This window comes from Protomyctophum parallelum, assembly GCF_964188405.1.
Source record: "Protomyctophum parallelum genome assembly, chromosome: 7".
Taxonomy (NCBI): domain Eukaryota; kingdom Metazoa; phylum Chordata; class Actinopteri; order Myctophiformes; family Myctophidae; genus Protomyctophum; species Protomyctophum parallelum.
Window position 1 is genome coordinate 21,371,571 of NC_139705.1, and position 19,571 is coordinate 21,391,141.

Consider the following 19,571-nt stretch of genomic DNA (forward strand, 5'->3'; position numbering starts at 1 on the left):
GTAGCGAAGAAGTAAAGTTAATGAACAGTTGAAATACTGGCAATACTAATAATAAGTATTTAAGTAAAAAATACCTCAAATATTTACTTAAGTCCAGTACTTGAGTAAATGTACTTAGTTACTTTACAGTTACACCACTGGTTCATCATACTCACTTTGGCCAGCCCTCGAATGTGGAGACAGTGAAGAGAGCCAGCATGCCTTTGAACACATTGTCAAAGTTGAAGTTACTGTTGATCCATTGTCTCTCAGCCAGCACTGTGTCCTGGAGGGAGTTCTCTACGTGTTTCACGTATATCCCCCTGAGGAGACAGGAACATTCATTATAAATACAAAATATATGAATAAATACAAAATACTCATACTTGGAGCTTTACTCTGATGAATCACTTGGTATTTCTCTTACTGGCATTCCTCTGGGTTTGATTTGGTTTCATCTGTGCAGCTGTAGAATTTACCCTGAGAATTAAAGGAAATATGATAATAATTTAGACGTGAGTAGATTTTATTAGCCTGGATTCCAGTCTGAACTCTGAATCGCTGCGTTCCATGTGACATTTTCAGATCGGCGGAACGCAGCGAATCAGGCTGGAATCCAGGCTAAGATTTATTGACGTTAATACATTTCTTTAAATATCATACATTCTATGATGATAATATGAACATATATGACATACAAAATGTGAACTACCAAAATCCCACCTTAAAGAGTTGCACTCCTATACAGGCAAAGATGAAATTCAAGAGCACGGTAACCAACACAATGTTACCGATGGTTTTGACTGCCACAAACACACACTGGACCACATGCTGTCAACATAAAAGAGAAGAGAACAAACGGGGGTGATGAATAGGTCAGAAGAATGGACCATGAATGTGTTTAGCAAGAGAGATTCAAAAGGTACAGAGTTGTGAATGTTTGCCTTTTACCTTCAAGCCCTTGGCTCGATTGATAGCCCTGAGAGGCCTCAGCACCCTCAACACCCTGAGAATCTTCACCACAGAAATGGCACTGGACCTGCACACCGCAGATACACAATACACTCAGGTTGTGCCATGTATGACTCCACCAACAAGTTGCCGTATATATCATTGGTGTGCGGTAGTCGGTAGAAACCTCAATAGTGACGACTTTGAGGGAATGTAATGAACATGTCACAGAGACTTTGACCTTTGACCACCTACTTCCTGGAACTTGAGTCCAAGTGTAGGTTTCTGCCAAGTTTCATGACATTCCCTCAAAGCGTTCCTGAGATATTGCTACTGTAGTTCACAAGGCTGGGTTATGAATAAAGAATAAATAAAGTGCAAAATATGTGGTAAAAAGGGAATAATCGCTGTGAAATTGTGGCTATGTGTCAAAGCTTGAACTCACTCCATTCCCATTGAGAGCAGGGACACCGTGACCACGATCAGATCCAGGATGTTGAAGGAGTTACGACAGAAGGATCCCTCGTGCATGAACGCGCCATACACGGTCATCTGTTGGTCAGATTCAAGTACAGTTACTAACACATGAACGCGCCATACACGGTCATCTGTTGGTCAGATTCAAGTACAGTTACTAACACATGAACGCGCCATACACGGTCATCTGTTGGTCAGATTCAAGTACAGTTACTAACACATGAACGCGCCATACACTGTCATCTGTTGGTCAGATACAAGTACAGTTACTAACACATGAACTGGCTGGGGTTTAAATGCCCACCACCGCACAGAGTTTGGGGTTTCAATTCCACCATCGTGCATTCGGCTTTGTAGAGCGTCTTCTATATGAACACGATTGGCCTGTGTACTTCTAAATCACATTCTGAACAACAAGTGACCATCATGTCTGCATGGTAGCCATATCTTTCAACTGAATGTTTGATATTGAACTTTGTGGATATCTTGAGAAATAGCTAAAATAAAATGTAATTTGAACTATTTGAAATACTTTTGGAATTTTTCTTTTAGGACATTCCCAAAATAGGGACAATTAAAACTAAACCGTCTTCCATGCTGGGTTTACCTTCAGTACGATCTCAATAGTGAACACCGTGGTGAAGACGATGTCAGCATAGGCCAGGATCTGAGAGGAAGGGCACATACACAATATTAGTCGTCTAATATACACTGTTACATTGTGATCAATTTAAAGAGATGGGTTCTATGGAGATGGCCCTGGACATCAGTCACCTGGTTTCTGGGGGATTTGGGGTCAATGGGGTCCTCTGCGGCCAGCGAGATGGAGGACAGCAGAATGAAGAGGAGGATCAAGTTGGTGAAGGCCGAGGCATTGATGATCTTGTAGCTCAGTTTGCGGATCCTAATCCACACAAACGCACAAACTCAAATTAATTTGATTCCAGTACAATGAGTACATCGTGGTTGTGCACTGTTTGCATTGTCTGCAAATGCACCGCTTCAAGAATCTTTTTAAGTTCACTGTATCCTTGTGTAAAGTAAATTAGCAACAAAAGAGACTTAGAGAACTTAAAGTTTGTATTTGAGAACATTAAACGTATAATTTAATACCGGTAGTTAAATTCACATGAAGTTGTTGAAAGATATATATTTTTAAATCACACCTGTGTTAACTGGCTGGAACAAAAAAATAAAAAAATAAAAAGCCAATCTACAAGCTTTTCAGCTTGTGAACTTGCTTGCAAAGACATGCCCAATAGGGACAGCAGATGTACTGTACAGACAGCAGTGGGTAGAGTACAGATGTACTGTACACACAGCAGTGGGTAGAGTACAGATGTACTGTACACACAGCAGTGGGTAGAGTACAGATGTACTGTACACACAGCAGTGGGTAGAGTAGTACACACAGCAGTGGGTAGAGTAGTACACACAGCAGTGGGTAGAGTAGAGTACACTCACTTGTTCGTAGGGCTGAAGATGTAGAAGGAGCTGGCCTGAGGCAAGGGCACCGCCTCCTCCTTCAGCTGCAGGTCAGCCATTGGTCGAGGACGGGGGCTAATGGGGATTTCTGGCTCCTCCTCTTCATCGTCACCTGCGGATGGTGCAGAGTGTGACATGCAGGTGTTCAGTCTTTTGGTACAAGGCCAAGCACATTTACATAACGCTGCAGAAACCTCCTAGATCAACCTTTTGTGTGGTTTCTTTTGTAAATTAACGCCTTACTTGATCACACTACAGCGCCACACTAAGGAATAGCAGATCTGCAAGAGAGTAGATGTGCTACTTTTGCCGTTTTCAAATTTTTGGTAGTGTAAGTATATTTTTATGCCAATACTTGTACTTTTACAGTAGTAAAAAAGGATAATACCGTTTACTATTCATATTGTGATATTGCTCCTTAAAAGCTCTGTGTACTTATTCCACCGCTGTTCATACTTTGTTTCATGATTGCGACGCATTGTGAGCTTGTACTGTAGGTCGGCTATGACGCCTCCATGTGACGGAGCATAAATAAGCTCTGCACCAAACACAGGCTGATGACATGTTTAGTTGAACAAGATGATTTTCACAAATTAACACATTTTACAACAAAACTTGAAACTCCCTAAGGCTTATTTTAACCACAGATCATATTCTCTGCATACACTTTAAAACCCTATGGGGAAAAACAGCATTGGAAATCTAGAGAGGGAATCCATTGCAAACTCACTTCCAGGTTTTCAGAATGTATACAAACTGTACGAATATATTGCGCAGTTCAAAACTATGGTGAAACTTCTTCTATTGGCACAGGCTCACTGAGATTAATTGATAAGCCTGTTATAGTATCACAGAGACCAGAGAAACTAAGAGAAAGCCACATATACATTTCACTGGATGTGAGTGAGTGACAATGTTTATTCTTGGAAAGGTAACGACGTAATTCCCAATAGTGACTTGTACAGTAGTAGGCTGTATATGGTAGTAGCCAGAGTATGTGAAAATAGCCTAACTTTAGACTCTGACTATAAATGCACTAGGGAATGAACTGGTCCAGTCTAATAATAATGACATGCTACTATTATTATAACTGCAACCAGAGTAGTGGGTAGAGAGGCTGTCTGCCAGAGCCATAGGGTAAGACAGTTATGCAAACTCTGTTCACTTCATGGGGCCAGTCCGATGGCGGCTCTCCTATATACACTTCTATTGAGCATGGGGACAACCGGAAGTTTACGGAATGCATTGGAGTCTATGGGCTCGCGCGAGTACATGAACCATGTGACCGGGCTGTTTTCTGCCCCCTCAATATCGCAACTCTTCTATTAGATGGCTCTGCTGTCTGCTAATCAGAAGGTCACCAGTTCAACTCCCAGCCCACGCGTGTCTGTGTGTCCAAGTGCCGCTGAGCAAGACACTTAACCCCTCACTCAGGCTACGGACTCGCATTTCAAAATATTTTGTTCTAGGGACCTTGAAGTGCGTGCCACGAAGTGACGCACTGTATAACGCTTGTATATCTGCTCACTTGTATATGCTATTTTTGAATAGCCAAAGTATAAAATAATGGTTAAAGTGGTTAAAAATCTAAAATGACACAGATGCTTATCCGGTTTTATTGGGTTAATGACTTCAGAATTTGTGACGGTAGCAAAGGAGTTTGGGATTTGTTTCTCATTTAATTTTTTTACCTGGAAAGTCTGCCGGGGGGAAGGGATCCTTCACTTCATTCACGTTGGACTCAAACTCATCGATTTTTAGCTGAAAGTTGAAAAAAGAAGCATTCCGTATAAGTATGGAACATTGCATGGAAAACCTGATGTTTTAATAAATGTGAAAGTGTACAAATGGAACCAAATGGACACGTACAGGTCTGTATAAATGGAAGCATGGTTCCATTTGTACTCTCTCAGACCCCTTTTTCACCAAAAGAACTTTGGTTCTAGAACTGGTTCCGTTCTAGATTCTTGGAACCTACAGTAGGTGCTTTCACGGAACTGGTGGCCATTGTTTGGTTCCAGTTCTGAGCCAACTTTTAGGGCTCTGCAGTAACCAATTCATTTTCAGTGGAAACACTCTGAGCTGGTTCAATATTAGGCAGGGGAAAAGAACTAAACCGGTTCAACCCTGGTGGAAAAGGGGCCTCACGCAGAGTTAAATTAGCACTCAGTAAGGATAGTGTGGTGGTGCTCAGAGTTAACAGTGTATGAAAGGAGAACTATACTGTACTAACCTTGGCGGTGGTCGGCATGCTCTCAACTTTCTTGCTCTCTGCAAGTTTCTTAGCTATCCTCTCCCTCTCTTCTTCCTTTGTCTCAGGTATCTTTCTGGAGGAATTAACATGGAGACAGGAGAGCGGAGCTTGACACAAACACTGTAAAATCTTGAGTGGTGCTGTGTATTTTCTTAAAATAACTGGTACATAGCTCTACATTTTCATAGCAACCAACTAGCGTCTGTTCAGTAACACACATGTCTTCCGTTCTCTTCAGCTCTTTAGTACACCGAAAATATGATTTCAGGTCGGGATACCAATTTCATCCAATCAGGAGGGCCAAACAGGGTACAAGATAAATAAACAAGTGAAAATGGATGTGATCAAAACGAATGAATGAGCAGACAGAACTGGAACGTAAAGCTGATTAATTATCTTTTTAGGGTTGTCTCTCCTGATTGGATGAAATTATGTTTACCGTTTACTAAAGAGGAGAGGCAGGGAGACCCTTGATACTGAACAAACGCTCTATAACAATTATTAGAATCTAAATATAGAGCTTTGACTTTTTAACCCAAATATCACTTACAGCACCGTTAATTTAATAAATGGAATGGTATGGCTCTCTATACTACAGACCCCTCCTTTTTCTGCTCTAGACCAATCATCAACAAAATTGCAGAGATTGTAGATATTGTATAATTATGTTGGCTATTTAAAAAACATAAAATAAATATCGAACATTTTTGAATATATTTAAAAATTCTCTTAAACATCTTGGTACAAAACCTTTTCAGATGGGCGTCTGCAGCCAAACACATTATCAATTTGGGGGTCCTTGACTAGAAAAAGTTTCAGAAGCACCGCGCTGGGGTTCACATGAACCCCATCAAGAACTAGTATCTCATATCTAAAAAGTGGTCACATGGTCTTTACCTCTGCAACTTCTTATTCAACTTCTGGTCAGCCTTTTCCTTCTGGGCTGCAGTCAAGCTTTCAGCCTGGGTCAGGTTGTCAACGGCGATGGCCAGGAACACGTTGAGGAGGATATCTGGTTGCAACCAGCTCAGGAAAAATACTAAAAGTATCAATACTGCAATATAAAAAGGATGGAGGATCAGGATCATCTCAAAAGCGTTAATTCGCCGCCTAGTCTACCCATCTGACCACTTGTTAAGCCGTCATGAGTGGACCACATGCATTTCAGAGCATGTTTACTTATTATTTTAACAATCAATCAATCCTTTGTATTCCAACTTGGATCAATGGAATTAACGTGGTATATTTTCAGTTCTTATTTATTGGTATCACTTTTTAATATTAACGTTATATGACCATTCGGATAGGCTTATTGTCGGTATCAGCCTATCACAGCCCACCCCAGTGGGAGATGGATTGCAGAGGTGGAGCGCCACACCATCAGCACCATCAGTGCTTTTTTCCTCACACCAGGGTCTAAATGTCTCCGTATACATTGAGACATTTAGACCCTGGTGTAAGAGAACAACCACAGTAGGCTAGATGTACTACTTATTTTGTATTAGCCCAAAACGGGAAAGCATCTGTATAATTTCAGATTTTTACTGTATATATACTGTATATATATATATATCTCACATTGGTTGGCTATCAAAAAATTTATGGAGTACCGGGATGCCCTCCTAATACGTGAGGTGTCCGTGTTTTTTTTTCATTCTCAGTGCAAATAAATCACGGGCACCTCACGTATTAGGAGGGTAGTATCAGTCACCAGAAAAAAGGATGGGTGTTTTCGATGAATCTATCATGGTTAAAATGGAGGTTGAAGTTACGGTGGGTTTGTATAGGAAGGGGGCGGAGCAGCTGAAATGAATGAATGATTTCTTATAGTACTACAGTGTAACCACTGTTGAGGCTGTTAGGAGTTGGACTGCACAGGAAGGATACAGTGGCCGCAGGCATAGAGGATGACGAAGTAGATGCTGACCATGATGCCAGGGAAGGCAGGGCCTCCATGGGCTAAGATGCCAGTGTACATGATGGTGTTCCAGCCCTCTCCTGTTAGGACCTGCCACGGGAAAGTGTCAACAACATGGATGGATGAGAGATCGTACTAAATTAGCAGCAGCGCAGCATAGAACGCCTGCATGCATGGATGGATGGATGGATGGATGTGACCCATCCCTTGCAGGATTGTAAGACACCAAAAATAATAACATAAGATGCACAATAAGAACAATTTACACAAATGAAATATTGAATAAATAATTCAATAATCTAAACGGAGTCAATTTTTGCAAGAATTGTGGGGGAAAAAATACATTTTGGAAGAAAACATTATATATTGTTTTGTAGGAAAGGTAAAACAAAGAAAAACTATATTTAGGAAACACTCATTTAGTCCCTCACCTGGAATACACTGATGAGGGCCTGGGGGAAGTTGTCGAAGTTGCTGCGTCTGTGTTTGGGGTCAAGGAAATTTAACTTGGCCCCAAACACCTGCATGCCCAGGAGGGCGAAGATGACGATGAAGAGGAAGAGGAGCAGGAGGAGGGAGGCGATGGAGCGCACAGAGTTGAGGAGGGAGGCCACAAGATTACTGAGAGGTTTCCAGTGTCTGGGGAGTGAGGAGAGAGGCGTTACCAGAGTATATATAGACTGAAACTAGGCATCATTACAGTGACTCTCAAAGTTCTTCATTTCAAGGACCGCCAGTTTGATCTGCATTAGGCCAACCTGAAGTGTAGGTCATCACCAAAAGAATAAGGTCACAGATACAAGCAGTCGAAATTAGTTTTCTCAGATTCTTCATATTCCATCCCGATTGGCTAAGATCGACAACAAGGTGTGGCCCGTGTGTCGAGTAGTAGTACTCCCTAGCCTCGCTTTCCCCGGGAGAGTTGGGGTGGAGGCAGGGGCCCGTCACGGAACACAAAGTTTTCACTGCTACCATCACTTGTTGATTATATAATATAATATTCCTTTCCATAGATATGCTATGTTCTTGCCAAATCATCATTAATATTACATAATTATACAGACTTTATTAAAAAAAAGAAAATCACTATTTCTCCATCTGCGAGATGAGTTGACTTTGTTGAGTTGTTTTTGACTGAATGAGCAAATCCCGCCTACTCAGATCATGCTGTACACTGCTTGGCTATAGCTTTTAAAAGCTGAAAGTTAGAACACAGCTTTTAAAAGCTGTGTCAAAGTTGAGCTCTAGGGAGAAAAAAGTACGCTTTTTGTTTTCGAGCTTCTAGAAGCTAATACAAAATAAAAAGCTAATTTTCATAGAGATTACATTAAAATAAAAAGCTAATTAATGTATTAGCTTTTTTTGGTCTGAATGGGGCTTAAGGAAATTAGCAATATTCTGTGTATAATAACTGTTTGTATAGTATGCAATAAATACTCCTTTGAAAACCCAATAAACAAAGTAGAGACAAAAACAGAAGATGTAGTTGTGCTGCTTAAAGCGCAAATAACATGCATTTTGAAACTGCTTTTAATATTTAATATCATATTGTCTATGTCCATCAAAGTTATTTCTAATGGTTTGAGCCTCAATCACCACTCTGATATAACCAGGCCTTGTCATTTCTTTCTGGACTTTGAAAGCAGTTTTAGCTGCAGTACCACAATGTCCTGAGGTGGTGGGGGTGCTGCTATGCAGATTATTTAATATTTGAGTCATTATAATCCTGATGCTAGATAAAACCAGACTTGTTTCCATTCCATGCCAGCTTGGAAAATCAACAATGGTGGACATTGTAAACAAAGTGGAAATGCAAATTTGAAACTGAAGACTGAAGAAGTTGGAAATATACAAAGTAGTGTGACATTGATGACATCACGATGAGACCAAAATCAGTTGAGCTGTTCCTGAGAGCAATTTCCATTAAAGCACCTATATGATATGAAAGCCTGATTGTTCAAAATTGGTTATTTGTGGGGATATAAAACACATATGGGATCCCCAAAAACACAAAAGAAATTGAAAAAGTTGAATTTTATGTTATAGGTCCTTTAAGATGCAGAATGCTTACTTGGTGACCTTGAGGAACCTCAGCAGCCTGACGCATCTGAGGACGGAGATGCCTAGCGGAGACACAGCGTCCAGGGACAACAAGATCATCTCCACGATGGAACACAACACCACAAAGAAGTCAAAGCGGTTGAACGTGGACATGAAGCAGGTCCTGGGCCCCAGCGCGTAGATCTTCATGAACATCTCCACGGAGAATAACACCAGCAGCATCCTGGTGACCACGTCTGGTGAGGAAAGACGGGAATAGACATGCAGATGGAGACGGGATGCAGTGGTTAAAAACTGCTGTCGGGCAGAATTATCTTTCGTAGATTAACGCCCTACTTGATCAGTTAATTATACATACTAGTCCTTACCCGTTCTGAATATATGAACAGCAAATTATGTTCAGTGTGGGGAACGCTACAGTCCCCACTGTCTCTATCCTGTGTCCAAGTGGCATGCTACAGTCCCCACTGTCTCTGTCCTGTGTCCAAGTGGCATGCTACAGCCCCCACTGTCTCTGTCCTGTGGCATGCTACAGCCCCCCACTGTCTCTGTCCTGTGTCCAAGTGGCATGCTACAGTCCCCACTGTCTCTGTCCTGTGTCCAAGTGGCATGCTACAGTCCCCACTGTCTCTGTCCTGTGTCCAAGTGGCAAGCTACATTCCCCACTGTCTCTGTCCTGTGTCCAAGTGGCATGCTACAGCCCCCACTGTCTCTGTCCTGTGTCCAAGTGGCATGCTACAGCCCCCCACTGTCTCCTGCAAGACTAAGAGACAGTCAATGGGGAAGATGATTGATGAGATGTTTGTCGTCTGACCAGAAGTGTATCATAATACAGCCTCACACAAAAGCATCGAAACTAGCAGATACACAAGCTCGAAAGGTAATTAAACACAATAATTATTATTAACTATGGAATCGTGCGTTTTTCATCAAAATCCCCATACACGGGGAAAGCCCCCATGTATTGTGCCCAGGTTTCATGACATCACTATGGACAAAAGTGTAGTAATAATAATAATAATAATACATGTAATAATATTAATAATAAATGTAATAATAATAAGGATGATGATAACAAACCTTGAAAACCTGTCAGCCCTGCAGTCTGGTTGTGGTGTTCTGTAGCTATGCACATTGTGTTGATGAGGACCAGCCATATCACTGCCCAATAAAAGGCCTTGGTCTTTATATAAACCAGACACTTCATCCTGAAGAAACGGTTCCAGCGTCGGCCCAGGCGACTACACAGAGACAGTAAGTAAATATGAAATATTACCATATGCCGGTTCACAGTAGAGATGCATTTACACAAGAGTCATGAACGAAAATCTCAAAGAATGTCAATGCAAAAAACAAACACTCAACACCGTCGTACAACTAAGTGAACGTAAGGCTTAGCTGGTTATGTGAATGAAGGACCAAACTCACTAGTAGTAAACCAGTTTCTTGTCCTCCAGGCCATAGAGGCTATCCGTTTCATCATCGGAACCGATCAACGGCAGGAGACCTAACAAGGGTAGAAAGATTGAAGTTAATGAATACATCCCTAAGAGAGACAGAGACGGGATAAAGAAGGGGGGACACTGGAGACTGGATGCATAGGGGTTTAATGTGGGTTTATTGTGTCCTTTACCATCCCGGTCCGCATCTAGGACCTCGGCATAAGTGATCCACTCCATGTAGCCGTGCAAGTCCTCGTCCAACTGCTGAGTTTCTCGTAACGCCTGCCACTCTCCACGACACCTCACCTTCTCTCGTTCTTTGGTAAACTCTCTAGTTAGCAAGAAAAGGGAGGGTCAACGTGATTCAACATTTTCTGTGGAAGAAAGGAGAGAGAGAGAGAGAGAGAGAGAGAGAGGTCCTACCCGCTGAGCACACCCAGGACCAGATTGAGCACAAAGAAGGAGCCCACTAGAATAAGTGGGCCAAAGTAGAGCCAGGGAAACTCGTTCCCTATCGCATCATTCACCTGAAAGATAAAAGTAGGTCACTACTACTCTCAGTTACAGATATTACACATTTTCACAATCACATCTAAAAGTTTACAAATCCTCAGTTGAGTTCAATAAGGAATGGCAAGAATTTACTGTATGTGCCTTAATTGAGTACACAAATCAAGTGGAAAGGAATACTGATTTCCTATTTACCACAAATTTGAGGAAGCGAAGGGTAGTTGTCACTCACCCAGTAGAGCACTTCTGTCCATCCCTGCATGGTGATACACTGGAAAACGGTGAGCATGGCAAAGCCAATGTTGTCAAAGTGGGTAATGCCGTTGTTTGGGCCTTCCCAGCCCGGCCTACACTCTGTGCCGTTGATAAGGCAGCGGCGGCCATTTCCAGCCTGGGCACAGGGGGCCGGCAGCTCATTCTCTGCTGTGGCATAGATGTCTAGAAGATGGAAATGGACAAGCCATATAGTAAGTCTCTGTCAGTCACTGTATTCTTTAACTTGATTATCTTTAGCTTGGTTGTACAACTATCATAACTAACAAATTTCAACAGGGAAAGTGATGAGGATGGAAATGATGGTAATAGTAGAGGTGGATGTTGATTATTATTATTATCAAAGTGGTAAAGTACTGCAGAATTAATATCTATTTGGACGCGGACCCCCCATCTGAAAATACTTTTGCCAGGGACCCCCGGGTCTGTCATTAGTCAGATGGCTCATTACTCCCACGGTACTAACCCTGTCCCTAACCTAACCGCACACGGAAGCCACAAGATGAGTCTGAACAGGCCACGTAGTGGCATGTCAGACTAATGCGCAGTCCCAGGGACCCTCATAAATGGTAAATGGTGCATTTATATAGCCTTTATCCAAGGCGCTTTACATAGATTGTGCGTGTGAATGTATGCACATTCATACACCGATGGGCGATGGCGATGGAAACCATGTGCTGGCACCAACCAGCACATCAGGAGCAATTAGGGTTTCAGTGTCTTTCTCAAGGACACCTCGACACCAACTCTCATACAGGATTTGTGTTACTAAAATGTTGTAATAGAAAATCTCTATAAAATGCAATCCATTATTATTATTATTGAAATATATTAGTTTAGTGTTGTATAGCAGATCTACAGGCTCATGACGCATTGTGAGCTTGTACTTGTAGACGTACTATTTTAAGGTGGAACACCCTCAAGAGCCCCCCCCACCCACTTTGAGAACCACTGCATTATTATGTGCCCATAACGGTCTCTAACTGTGCTAACCCGTGTTCATCTACCAGTGCCAGTGTAGTAGCAGGTCTTGTGCATCTTGCACTTGAAGAGTTCCAAGCCCACGATGGCGTAGATGGTGACCAGCAGGAAGACTAGTAGACCAATATGTATCAGAGGAAGCATGGCTTTGAGGATGGAGTTCATCACCACCTGCAGACCTGGAGGAGAACAGTGGAACGCACTTAATTATTCGACGCTGCCTGTCAAGTGGAAATCTTGCATGTCCGATGTCCGAAACGGATACTTTCAAGAAATGGACAACAAATAAACCTGTGTTCCAATGGATCCAATTACACACAATACTCGTGGTTCAATATTTATACAAACCACAGACACACTTAAAAGGATATTTCCTTGTTTGGGGTCATTTTAACGCATACTCTTAATGTGTGGCTTATGTGAGCACAACAGGCAGTTTTTAAGTTGCTTGATTCTGTAGAAATGTGATATTCATTTGATCAGACACGCACCCTTCCTATACAAACTCCATGATTGTCATGTAATCAAGCAACATACAAACTGTCTGGAGTGAATGCTCACAAAAGCCTGAGTAGACATTAAAATTACCCCCCAAACATGTTTGAAAGTGAAATACTGTATGCCTATAAGCACTTCCTTAGTAACTGCAGTACTGTACTGTATTGAGGTGCAGATACTTACTGGGGACTCCAGAGACTAGACGTAGGGGTCTCAGGACTCTGAAAGCTCTCAGGGCCTTCATGTCGAACCCCCCACCCTTCTCCAACGGCACACCGATCATCATGTTGATGGTGTCCAAGGCAAAGGTGAACAGGCTGTGAGAAGAAAAAGAACACAACAAAGCTATCCGTGATTAGCTCTCAACAACTGTCACGTGATTGTATGCACAATTTAGAGGTATTTTACTTGCTGAATGTACTCGACCAAATGAAACCTAGCATTTGGGGTATGTCATATACGGCGAATGTTTGGAAAAGTTAGCCGAGCAACTATTTTTACCGAAGAGATTTGGTGTAGACTGTAGAGAGAAAAAAGAAAGGGGACAAGTATAGAGCCCTGGGGGGCCCCGGTAAACAAAGTATATTGAGTTAAACTTTACATCATTACACTTTTAACAAGACATCAACAATTATACAAAAAATATTTGGTCAAGGGGTGACCGGCGGTGTTGCCATGACTGCTTATTATAAGGGACTTTGGGCTTGCTTTTCTGAAAAAGTTGCTTGTAAATATTGGTAGTTAGTTGCTTATTTGGATTTGCTTCCGATGTTTTTGATGATTGTTTAAACCAGTGGTTCTCAAAGATTTTCATGTTAATAAGGACCATGTAATTTGTCCACAGGCGTTGTTCAAATGTTTCAAAAATATATACTTTGGGCCTGTTTTCATAAACCAGGTTGATTTATTTTACTTGCAAATTCTTTCTTGCTTCTTTCTATCTGGCAACACTGATGACCAGGGGTGTCCGAATGGCCTTTGACTGTTTAGAGGAGAGGGCTGTAGATGTGCAGCCCAAAGCTCATCTTACCCCATGAAGACGATGACGAAGTCCAATACGTTCCAACAGTTCCGTAAATAGGCCCCCTCGTGGAATACGAGCCCATACGCCACTATCTTCAGAAAGCATTCTGCAGTGAAGATGACCATGAAAATGCCCTCGAGACTCTCCTGGAAGACAGAAACAAACGCCATGTTGTGACAATCAGTTATATATTACTCTAAACTTACAAGGAATATATCCAAATGCTGAAGACAGTGAACAATAAAGCATGAAGCGTCATAGAAACCTTTGGCATTTGAGCCATTTTCCAAGAGAACTGCAATAGGCATTCTGTGAAAGCTCTGCTAGCATCACATGACCTCTGGGTAGCTCAGTTGGTAGAGCACTCAACGTCATGGTCATAGGTTCGATCCCAGGCACCGGAAACTCAGCATATGAGTAACACGGCTTGGGTGCGGGCCGTGCGGGAAGTCGTGTTGGTACTGTAAGTATTGTGGTATGGTAGGTGTTGTGCTCCACCTCAGCAATCCAACTCCCAAGAGCTCTAGTTTAGTGCATTGTGAAACGGAGATGGACTCCCGCGCTCTGGCTGATGCAGACAATAAGCCTCTACGACCTACCAACAAACTCATTCCGTTTGTTAGCCTGATCTTGGTGCTGATTAAACAGGGCCCAAGGGGGACCGCATGTCATTCAGACAGGGCATTAGACAGGGCATTAGACTAGCGTCTGCTCCCGTGCTTGCAGTTATGGTTAGGTTAGGAGATGAGGTGGGTTGTCATTTGTCGGACCAATGACTAGTCTGAACAACGTACTGCAACCGGCCCAAGAGGTCTTGAACTGACTCACAGAAATAAATGCAGACACAGATTGTCGAATACTCAGTAAAATACAAAAGAATATTAAAAACAAAGTATATTCAGGGATGTCAAACAGCTAAATGTATCATTAATTAATCCTGTATAACCTATATACATCTGTATTTTAGCAGTGTATTGTAATTAATGAAAAAAGGTTATGAATAAAAAAGGTGCACATAAACACACACAGTTTTGAGTGTGCATCTGTATATACAGTGTGTGTGTGTGTGTGTGTGTGTGTGTGTGTGTTTAGATTTAGCTCAAACACAGTGGTTTTGCTCTATACTAACAGCCATTAAAAGTCTTGATTCCTCAACCACTTTTAAAACGGACATAAAACCATGACTGTCTTCAAATTATAAATATAGTGATGAATCGAGTACAAACAAACTAAGGAATTGTACTGCCGTACCTAAACTCGCTAATACAATTATTTAATCAATCAAAAAACACAGGGAGTTATTTTTGCATTCCAGTGTTGAGTTCGTCGACTAATACTATGACATGTTGATGTCGTCGACGTTGACTTATTTCACTGACGAAAACTAAATGGAAACAAAATGAAAACTAAGCTATGATGACTAAAACTAAGACAAGTCAACAAATTAAAACTAGAACTAAAATGTTAGGAAGGGACTAGTGGACATCAGTCATTCTACACTGAAAATAGCAGATATACAAGCTCACAATGCGCTGCAAGCAACGTGATGCGTTGTGAGCTTGTACATACAGTAGATCGGCTATTTTCAGCAAGTGTAAAATCAGTCATTACGACGGCATCAAGGCCCACCAAAATACATTTAGTCGACTAAATCAACTGTGGATTTGGTCGATAAAACTAGACTAACAGTAAAACATTCCAGGTGACTAAAAAGTGACTAACTAAATTAAAACAATTCAAGAGACTATGACTAAAACTAAAATCTAAATTTGCTGTCATCAAACACAGTACCATTGCTTACTGGAGCTGTGTACTGTGAAAACAGATCTTCTCCCTTCACAGTTGACTACAGTACAAACATGGTTTAAGATGAGAAGCATGTAAGCAGGAAGTTTGATGATAGACCTTGTGGTATTTGGTTTTGCTTCTCAAAGTGACATCCATCATATACAAAATAAAATGAACTTTTATTTACATGCATTTCACAGTCTCTCCTCCTCATTTAAGATTCCTGGTCAATCGCACTTACGTAGACTACTTGTCCTATAAACACATACATTTTACTGAGGAAAAGATAACAAGTTCAATTAAACCCAGAGGGGTAATTGTCGGAGCATACCTACGTTCCCTGATGCCTGAGGGAATAAAGGGCAGAAAGAACACAGGGCTGACCCCATAACTGTATGTGTGGTATGCTCTGCAGTAGTGGGAAAAAGGTTATGAGCAGTCATATTTAATGAGTAACTACTGGGTTACATGGAGTGGTGTGATCATCCATAGGGTGGTGCTGTTTGGGCCAGTCTAGTTTTATGACTGCATGGGGTTTGACGTGGAGGAATGGATCTTCCCCCAGCTCTTCTTACACCCCCTAACATCTCTGGAATGACTCACTGAGTAGTCAAAGAGGGATTTGGGATGAGGTAGGTTTGGGGCCCGTGGCAGGATTCGTAACGAAATGGGGTCAGGATGAGGTGCAGAGGAAATTTGATATGATGGTAGATTTGGCAGTGGAATGTAGGTCAACTTACTGGCTCTGTTGTATCATCCAAATTGATATTGCGTTGTGTCAACTTGTGTGTTATGGTGAAGTAACGGGTGTAGTGTATTAAATTCTATTTGAGGGGCAGGCGGTGGCCGACTGTGCATGGCCACTGAAATGTTGGCACACGCACTGAAGGTCAGGCCCCCTAAGTGGGGTCACAGACCTCCAAGTGAAACTTCACGTGTCTCTTATCAACCAGTGTAGCCCTCCTCGAGACCAACTGTATAAACATCCACCACAGCAGCATACTGTACGTGGCCTTTTAGCCTCTGCAATGACATATTAGAGCCCGACCGATGCCAGATCTTTGGGTTCAATGCCAATGCTGACTTTGTAGAGCCACCGACTTTGACCGATATCTTGTCCAAAGTTGCCAAAATGTTCCAATCAATTAGAAAAACTTAGACCTGACTAAAGTTTCTATTTCAGAATATTTAATGCATTTTATCCAACCACTTACTGTAAGCCTTATGTTTTTTCAAAAACGCATGTGAGCTTTTAGGTGTACTATTTTTGAAATGTTTGAAATATTTTAGTTTGCGCTTACATAGCTTAAAAACCAGGACACATCGTATGCATAATTGCAGATACCGATGTTGTCAAAAAAGGCAAATAACCGCTATATTCTCTAGGTCGTCCTCAGAGAGGCCCTCCATCATTTCTTCCAGTCATCCCGGTTCTCCATACATTGGCAGGAACGATACCGGTTTGGCTTTATACCAAATTCCCTCTGTTGCTCACAGTAAGCATCTTGTGCTCACTTATAGTACAATACATGTTTACTCCCATTCACAAAATAAACAAAAGAAAAACACACAGTATTAATTGTCGCTCAAACAAATGTCCATTTTGTCTTGATCTCTACTGGTGTCAAACTCTCTAACTCCCAGGGACAGCATCAATACACACACCTATGAGTTATTAATATAAAAACTCCAGGGTACGCTTCAAAAGCATCCAGGGAGCCACCCGGCTAACCTTACACTACTCTGTTGGAGACATTCAGTCCTAAGACACATAACCAGCTAGAGAGAGGGAAGAGGGAAGATGTAAACTAAACCACAGTCCTGAACAACACATAAGCTATTTAATTTCTTAATGACAATATTCATACTACGGCCATTATGCTCATACCGTGAGCATGAAGTAAAGAGCAAATATTGTCCATTGCTAGTCTGCCAGCATTTCTGCATACGTTCTCAACCTAGATTCTTGCATGGATAGTCAGGTCCTAAGTATTGCAAATGACTTTGAAACATGATGCGATTCAGCAGGTCATGTTTGAGATGGCCAAAGCATGGTGTCACTGTCAGTCAGCAACCTAATAAAGCATTGTGCCAGAGCATTGTTCCAGAGCCTTGGCCATTATTTGGCTCTGGGATAAAGGCTACAAGAGCTGAGACGGGGGTGGAAGCATGTCGTCAGTGGAGATTATGGGGATTTACCAGGGACCAGCTGAAACACTGCAGTAGCTAATAGTGTTAATATGCAGAGTTTGACTTCACATCCACTGCACCATCCACTGAAAATAGAGAACTTCAATATTTAACAAAGAATCTGGCAGAAACCTTTTCATCATAAATGTGTCCCACACAACGCATTATGAGCTTGTAGATTGGCTATTTTCACAATTTTAAAACAAAAAAAAAGAAAAGGAGAAAAGGGACTTCCAACTGACGATATCCTTTCAATGTCATACAAACGTATCACAAAAACACACAGTGGTCACATTTGTTCCACCTCACGGAGGTTGAACATTGAAGTTACATTTGATAACATTCTATGGGGCCACCCAGGATGTCATTGTTCACAGATTTGGTTGCTTCCTCCTAAATATAACAAATACAGTGTGCTGTGTTGTCATGGGGCCCACAGTTCCAAATGGTTTCACTGGAAGCCCTAATAGAAACAACTGATTCACACTTAAAGATGGAGTGCCGTGTTTTTCTCCCCCTAAAACATGATCATCAGGTACTATGATTTTACCAGGAGGAAGATTTCATTCAAAAAAAGTGTACAGAAAGTGTTAAAATTATGTTTTTATGTGGCCACACCCACCAATTCATTAAGTACAGGTATGCCTGGTCACCACCCAGCTCGCCTACAGCTGTTGTTGTATGATAATGTGGGAGGGGTTAGGGTTATGATGACACTAAAATGGTGTTATTTCGATTGGGCCTTTTAACTCAAAGACTTTCAGAAAGAATCTCTGGGTTACTTTAGTAACCTCAGTTTATCAAGCGAATCGAGAGAGAGAATCGCCTAAGGGTGTCGCCATTTCCATGGTGCCAACACAGAATAAATCCATATACTCACGAAACAATACTGATTGGGTCGTGCAGCTGTCTGTCACGGCTGTAGCTGCAGGCTCCGCACGGAGCCTTTAAAGCAGCCCACCAGCCGGAAAGACGTCATTCCTATCAACCAGTCCTTTTTCTGTGCTCTTTCTAAGCAAGAAGGGTAGTAAGGGCGATTCTCTCGCTCGATTCGCTTGATAAACTGAGGTTACTAAAGTTTATCTAAGCTCATCTCGCTCAAGAATCGCCTAAGGGTGTACATAAACCCCCCGTATCACTACCACCAGTTGAAAAGGAGGCCCGACCCGGGATCCCTCCCCCAGCAGTCCCCTGCCCGTGGGGAGAAGGAAAGGCAAGGAGGCTATCTGGACCACAGGCCCAGTAGACAAGAACCTATCTAAGGAGCTAGCCAGCGTAAACTGTCTAAGCACTCAGACGCGGGCTGATGGTTCCCCATCTTATATGCCCTAGGATCTATCTCCTGAAGTGCGCGTGTGTGACCGTTGTTCCCAACTGTCCCATCACCTAGCGGCAGCTCCCAGAACGGCGTGAGCAATTCCAAAAGATGCCACGTCCAAGTTATAGTACGTGGCGAAAGTCGAAGGGGACGACCAACTCGCCGCCGTACACACATCCTGAAGTGAGGCTCCCTTTGCAAGGGCCCAGGATGCAGACATGCCCCTCGTAGAGTGAGCCCGCAAACCCTCCGGGGGTTGTGCTCCTCTTTCGGCATAAGTCAACTGTATGGCTTCCACAACCCATTGTGAAAGTCTCACCTTGGTTATGGGAGTCCCTCTTCTCTGAGGGTCCCATGCGATAAACAACTGACTGCCCTTCCTAAAGGCAGCAGTCCTGTTCACATACAGTTTCAGTGCCCTG

General features: G+C 42.2%; 1 protein-coding gene across 1 annotated transcript in view; it reads right to left on the reverse strand.

The window, feature by feature from the left end:
* The window catches only part of LOC310862359 (dihydropyridine-sensitive L-type skeletal muscle calcium channel subunit alpha-1-like), a 37,242-nt gene that overhangs the window by 13,749 nt on the left and 3,922 nt on the right, over positions 1–19,571 (reverse strand). Inside the window, exons 3-24 of the mRNA XM_083770228.1 lie at positions 13,860–13,999; positions 13,013–13,146; positions 12,358–12,510; positions 11,310–11,515; positions 10,991–11,094; positions 10,759–10,898; positions 10,554–10,632; positions 10,206–10,366; positions 9,136–9,361; positions 7,496–7,703; positions 7,034–7,154; positions 6,044–6,158; positions 5,126–5,219; positions 4,584–4,653; positions 2,872–3,004; positions 2,182–2,311; positions 2,015–2,074; positions 1,376–1,482; positions 931–1,018; positions 703–810; positions 407–459; positions 156–302 (exon numbers count right to left, since the gene is read on the reverse strand). Of these exons, the coding sequence (XP_083626354.1) occupies positions 156–302; positions 407–459; positions 703–810; positions 931–1,018; positions 1,376–1,482; positions 2,015–2,074; positions 2,182–2,311; positions 2,872–3,004; positions 4,584–4,653; positions 5,126–5,219; positions 6,044–6,158; positions 7,034–7,154; positions 7,496–7,703; positions 9,136–9,361; positions 10,206–10,366; positions 10,554–10,632; positions 10,759–10,898; positions 10,991–11,094; positions 11,310–11,515; positions 12,358–12,510; positions 13,013–13,146; positions 13,860–13,999 (2,777 nt within the window). The remainder of the gene's footprint in view (positions 1–155; positions 303–406; positions 460–702; positions 811–930; positions 1,019–1,375; positions 1,483–2,014; positions 2,075–2,181; positions 2,312–2,871; positions 3,005–4,583; positions 4,654–5,125; positions 5,220–6,043; positions 6,159–7,033; positions 7,155–7,495; positions 7,704–9,135; positions 9,362–10,205; positions 10,367–10,553; positions 10,633–10,758; positions 10,899–10,990; positions 11,095–11,309; positions 11,516–12,357; positions 12,511–13,012; positions 13,147–13,859; positions 14,000–19,571) is intronic.